Source organism: Phoenix dactylifera, chromosome 12, assembly GCF_051530095.1.
Source record: "Phoenix dactylifera cultivar Ajwa chromosome 12, Ajwa_hap1_PhDact_Kaust_v1.1, whole genome shotgun sequence".
In the NCBI taxonomy this organism is placed as follows: Eukaryota; Viridiplantae; Streptophyta; class Magnoliopsida; order Arecales; family Arecaceae; genus Phoenix; species Phoenix dactylifera.
This window is the reverse complement of record NC_143201.1, coordinates 19493338-19499360: the sequence shown is the minus strand read 5'-3', so window position 1 is coordinate 19499360 and position 6023 is coordinate 19493338. Positions and strand designations below refer to the sequence as shown.

Here is a 6023-nt window from a genome sequence, read left to right as displayed (position 1 = left end):
GAGTTATATATGAATGCGACCCAATTCAAATGATTAAAAATTATAACTGTAGATCTGACCTAATCTGATGTTCTATGAGATAGAATGTGAATCCAATATTCAAACCTAAATAGGGAACTAAGTTGGGTCGCGATCGGTCATAACCCGGGCCGCTGCAGTGGAAAAGCTGAGAATCAGAATCTTCGAGATTAATCTATTGGCCCCGTGATTCTGTTCAAACAACGAGGTCAACGTTCCACCTCAGCTCCAACTTCAGAGCGAGAGTACTCAATACTCATCACTGCAGCACCAACGAAACAGCGCAGAGAGAGATGGCCGACAAAGCGAACCCTATCCGGTTCGGCATCTTGGGGTGCGCCGAGATCGCCCGCAAGGTGTCCCGGGCCATCGCCCTCTCCCCCAACGCCACCATCGTCGCCGTCGGCAGCCGCTCCCTCGACAAGGCCGTCCGGTTCATCGCCGCAAACGGCCTCCCGCCGGCCACCCGCGCCCACGGATCCTATGATGCGGTCCTCGACGACCGAGACGTCGACGCCGTCCACGTGCCGCTCCCCACCAGCCTCCACGTGCGCTGGGCGGTGGCCGCGGCGGAGCGCGGGAAGCACGTGCTCCTCGAGAAGCCGACGGCGCTCTGCGCCGCGGATCTGGACCGGATCCTGGACGCCTGCAAGTCCTGCGGGGTGCAGTTCATGGACACCACCATGTGGATGCACCACCCACGGACGGCCAGGATGAGGGAGCTCCTGTCGGATCCCGACCGCTTCGGCCAGCTTAGAACGGTGATTCGTGTTGTTCCTTTCTCTTCTTTTTTTTCCCCACTAAAAAGTGTTCTTTTTTAGATTTTTGAGTTTGAATTTGGAAGCTGATTGAGTGGATCATCCTCATTGACTTGTCTGTGGCGAATGTTTGATGTTTTTTCTTCAAAAATTAACTTCTTTTCCTTCTAGTCTCTGGCTTTGCAAATTAGGAGTTTAAGAAAAGGTATCTGGTTGAGCGATTGTGCATATGTGGATGCTAATTCGACCGAGTTTTGGTTCTTCTTTTCTTGAAGGATTTTGTCTGCATCTCTCTTTTTAGTTTGGAAATTAGGAATTTTATAGGGATTTATGAGGGGTAATGATCGCACGGATCATGCCCGGTTTCGGTTCCGGTTCCATCAAACCTGGAACCTTAACCGAACCGTATTCCTCAAGGTTCCGGTTCGGTTAAGAACCGTGAAACATGGTTCCAATTCCAGTCCGGTTCGGATCCGGTCCGGTTCTCCGGTTAGAACCGAACCATGGTCAAATCTAGTCAGGTCTAATCATACTAATTTGTTAATCCATGGCCTATGTTTTCTCGGGTTGCGTTTCCAAAAAAATGTTTTTTTTTCCTTGTCTTGGATTTGATTTTTGATAAAAAGCTTGTATTTTGGTGGACCTTTTATGGATGCTTCAGTGATTGAGAACATCCCTCCTTTCAGTGTTCTACCCTCTTTCATCCTAACTTCCCCTGTTCAGCGCATTTCATGGGTGTGTATTATCTCACCTACTTGGCTACTTGTCTTTTGTCTTATCAATTGAATATCTTACCTACTTGGCTTCAAATAAATGATTTTGACTTTTTTTTTTTATGAAAAGGTGGCAAATCTTTCATATGATGAGTTTGTTGCTTATGTATTGCTCAATATTGTTGTCTGAGTTTGTGCTTGAAATTTTCTGGTTTAACGTTCAAGAACACCTAAATAATATAAAGAGGTTAGATCGATGTTTTCAGTTAATACCGTGGGATAACATACAGATCCCAGTAAGCTCAATCTAAGTGTATGCTTGGTAATGTTGTTATTTTTGTGTTTTTATTTATTTACAAATTTAGCGAAATAGCACATGGGGATTGATGTTGAAGATAATATTTGCACAAACTTGTGCCATACCTTTCTTTTACTTTCACTCTTTTTAAAAGCAAAATATCTTTGCTGTTAACAGCTCTGAAGATTTTATAAGCAATCTGAAAAAACAAAAAGGTTTCATTCATGGTTCCCCATATTGGACATACCATACTGTATTGGTATATAACCAAGTCTTGGTACACTAAACTGTCCCCGTAGAGGACCAACACTATACTAGCATGGTGCTGGTATGGAATCTAGTATCGAGATGGTGAATCTTGGTTTCATTATATAAGACATTCATTCTAAATCATCGGGCGTAAGTTTTTTGAGCAGCTAAGTACAATCAGTGGTGTCCTAAAAGATGCTAAACTGTAGTTTCTTAGGTCTCAGTTCTTCGAGATGATAGGCTTAAGTTGACCTCCTAAATTGAACACTAGATTAGCAAATGGCTACATAAGCGATCTAGAGCAGATGTAGTGTCTGGACTAGATTCTTAGTTGGATCAAATCCTTATTGAAGTCTTTGGATGCTTGAATATCCACATTCTGCTTTTCAATAAACTCTCACTTAAATTATCTTTTCCATTTTCACTACCTCTTCTTTTGTTTCATGCTCTATGTATCCAAAGTGGTCTTTCAGCAAGTGCTCTTATAGTTCATCTTGGTCTCCTAGTCTTTCAAGATTTTTTCTATTTCAAAGACCTTTTCAAGATGAAAACTAAAAGCTTTTCCTTCTGTTCCCATATAATTGTATTTGTCAAAGGTTTTTCCCAATGACTTTGAACTCTATTTGAGAAGATTATGCGAGTTAATATTTCAGATCTGAGGGCAACTTTGCATGTATGTTTGAAGATCATGGACTGAAAAAGTGTTTTAATGGTGATATTTTAATAACCATTATCTACTTGTAAAGTATGCTGTACATTTTTTTGAGTTGACATATCTCCAACTTTTGATTGAATTCTTCTTTAAGTTAGTTGTAGTTTTCACTTTGTTCTTGTGAGTCTAGTTTTGGTGCAACACCTTCATAAAGAAGCAATGACTGGGTTGAGAATGGTTCAGCAATTAATTTCCTTTTGTGTTATTTCCATGTCATAGAGGGAAGCGGGAAGCCTTTACCGTGGACTCTGTGGGGTTGCTTTGAAATGAGATCTAAGCTTTGTGAATCATGCCAATGCACCTTGTGAAATTTTTTTGGGTTCTTTGGGGGTTCGGGTTGTGGGGGTCCTGTAGGAATATTGAAAAACTCAGACTTGGAAATAAGGAGTCATTATTTAGATTACTAGTCCACATAGAGGTCTTCTTCAGACTGTTCATGGGCTGGGCGGCCTAACTCGCTTGAGCCCGAAACCTTCTGGGCAGGCTTAGACCAAAAAATTAGGCCCACCAGACCAAGCCAAATCTAGAAAGTAAACAAGCCGGCTCAGGTTTGGGGATTAGAGCTTGACTCGGCCCGATGTTTTTCTCTTTTTTTTTGTGTTATTTATTTATATTTAATGTGTTTTTTTGACTTAGATGACAATTTTTGTTGATACACAAACTTAATAGGATAATAAACATATTGTAGGTTGTTGGCAATATTTAATTATTCTAATTTAATTTTTTAAAAAATATTTTAAAGTATTTTTGGTATTTTTTTGGAAAAATTAAAAATGGTCATGAAGCTAGAGATTCGGGCCAAAGCCGAAAGCCCAAGTAAGAGTTGGGCTTGGTCCTAGATGGTATGCTTGAAGGCTGGGCCAGGTCGGGCCGAGCCTGGGTCTAAGAATATTGTGTTGATCTTTTGGGCAAAGCCCGGCCCAGACCTGGCTTGGCCTGACCTATGAACATGTCTAGTCTTCATAAAGAAAGAGACAAATGTGTGCTCTTCCTCATGTCTATCTTTTTTGAGGAAATATGGAGGAAGTAAGACGCTTTCTACTACTTACTGAATCCTTCTGTCTATCATCCCTCCTTCACAAGGGCCTAAATTATAGCTCATTGTGCTCTCAATTTTCTTGTAAGTTAGGTCCCTTTTTAAGTTGCATTTGTCTCTTCAGCGGGTCTAAATGAGGTACCTACAGACGAATCATAACAGGATCAAGATATTGAGTGATACTTCTTCCTCTATTTGCAAATAAAGTTTAGGAGATTTTTTTGTCATCATATACTGCACTGTTGCACATGGTCTTTTGGCTATTCAGAGTGCATACCCTAATCAGCACACTGTATCTCGAGTTTTGCATTTTCCATTTCGATCCCATCCATTGCTATGCTGCCATAAACATTATCTTGGGATTTTATTGGCACCTTAATGATATAGGTTATGGTGTGTCACTTATTTGTTGCCCGTTCGTTCCCACATTAGAAATAATGAATGAGACCTCAGGTACATGTGAATATATTTAATTATTTTATGGTGCTGGCAGATTCACAGCATCTTCACCTTTCATGGAGACTCTGATTTCCTTCAGAATGACATCCGAGTGAAGCCTGACCTTGATGGCCTCGGGGTTCTTGGTGACACTGGGTGGTACTGCATCCGCTCAATCCTATGGGCTGCCGACTACGAACTTCCCAAGACTGCAATTGCGCACCATGGCCTGGCGAAGAATGAAGCTGGTGTAAACTTGTCATGTGGGTCTACTCTTCTATGGGATGATGGCAAAGTAGCAACCTTCTACTGCTCTTTCCTTGCTCATCTGACAATGGAACTCTCTGTTGCGGGAACAAGAGGAACCCTTCATTTAAGCGATTTTGTAATACCTTTTGAGGAGACTCATGCTAAATTCAGGTTTGCTACAGATTCAGGCTTTGCCGAGCTCCAGACTGGATGGAAACCGCTGCCTAGCGAGCATGATGTCTCAACTGAACTGCCACAGGAAGCCCTAATGATCCAGGAGTTCTCAAGCTTGGCAGGAAGCATAAGAGATTCCAGCTGCAAGCCAGATCAAAAATGGCCTGCTATCGCTAGAAAGACACAGCTGGTGCTTGATGCTGTAAAAGCATCGATAGAGAAGGGGTTTGAACCTGTTAACATTACCAGTTAATGGATGTTCTATGATCTCATGGTATTGCTAAATAAGTACTCAACCTCATTTGGAACGTCAAAACTTTCTTTTTGGTTTTAGCTGAATAAATGAGGATTTACTGTTTATGGCGATAGGCTGATTTTGCTTTAACTGAACATGTTTCATTTCTAAGACCTGTTCAATGGAGTTTACACAATTTTATCTGATTGGATGCAGTACTTTGGAAGACGGTATATGATTCAGCATGCTAGAAGGATAATATGATCAAATGAAAAGATTGTTTAGCCTGCATTAAGCTTTTCTATGGTTAAAAGCTGGTTATATGGCTTCATCAAAAGAGGGGGCGATGGAGGAACCTGCTGCTGGGTGTCTGTTTAGGTTGCAGGCCTTTTGGGGCAGTTTCTCCACTGGAAGGTCTATATTTTGTGTGTAAAAATAGAGGACGTCAGTGGTGTTCAGCAAACCAGAAGGGGCAAGGTCATGTTCTAGAGAACTGCATATTTACATGAGGGTTAAGGCCAACTCAAATACTGTTAAATCCTGTTTGACAGAAGTAGCTTGAACAGATATGAGCAGCTAATTAGCTATTGTTAAGCTCAAACCATTTTATTCACATTTCAGTAACATGTTGCTCGATATAAAAATTCCCATGAATTTAATACATGGTCGAAGGGAGGTTAAATGGATCGGTATTGGGTGTTATCAAGTTCAGGCTGCAATCGTGCCCGTTTGTCTTGGATATTAAGTAGCAAAACAAAAACTTAACCCATTTAATGAAAACACCCTGTAAAAATGCGAATCGTGCAATCATGTGATGTAGGCCCCTACATACATGGACGTGATCCAGTGATTACACCATAGTCTAATGTGAGAGTGCCTCTATGCCTTCCTTCCCTAACCCCACCCAGCCTGGTCTTTTTGAGTTGGGATTCCCGACCCAATCCACTCCCATCTTAAGCTAAACGTGGATTGGTCGAGTTAGTCAAGTTAGGTCGAGCAAGGCCATGCTAATTAAGTTAGATTGGGATGAATAAAATAATTTAAGACAGAAAATATTTGCGATGTTTTTATTAGATTATTAGTTGTTGGATTGGGTCTCAATCATTCATCAATTTCAATAACACGCATAGATGTCACTTAATA

At 41.3% G+C, this 6023-nt stretch overlaps 1 protein-coding gene across 2 annotated transcripts; it reads left to right on the top strand.

Annotated features, from left to right (window-relative positions):
* Positions 1-229: 229 nt before the first annotated feature.
* Positions 230-5586, top strand: LOC103700691 (putative oxidoreductase At4g09670). Of its 2 annotated transcripts, XM_008782586.4 has the most exons (3): positions 230-779; positions 4278-4919; positions 5097-5586. In XM_008782586.4, exons 1-2 carry the CDS (start codon positions 312-314, stop codon positions 4896-4898), a joined length of 1089 nt encoding a protein of 362 aa, XP_008780808.3. In that variant the 5' UTR covers positions 230-311; the 3' UTR covers positions 4899-4919; positions 5097-5586. The 2 variants fall into 2 exon arrangements, with proteins under 2 accessions (XP_008780808.3, XP_088564954.1); XM_088708828.2 differs by lacking the exon at positions 5097-5586 and having other exon boundaries at positions 259-779; positions 4278-5005.
* Positions 5587-6023: the final 437 nt, after the last annotated feature.

Bases quoted from the DNA above. Each gene is read 5' to 3' on its own strand.
- LOC103700691 (XM_008782586.4), top strand. From the start codon at position 312: ATGGCCGACAAAGCGAACCCTATCCGGTTCGGCATCTTGGGGTGCGCC. The intron at 780-4,277 runs GTGATTCGTGTT...TGGTGCTGGCAG, and splicing joins GCTTCGGCCAGCTTAGAACG to ATTCACAGCATCTTCACCTT.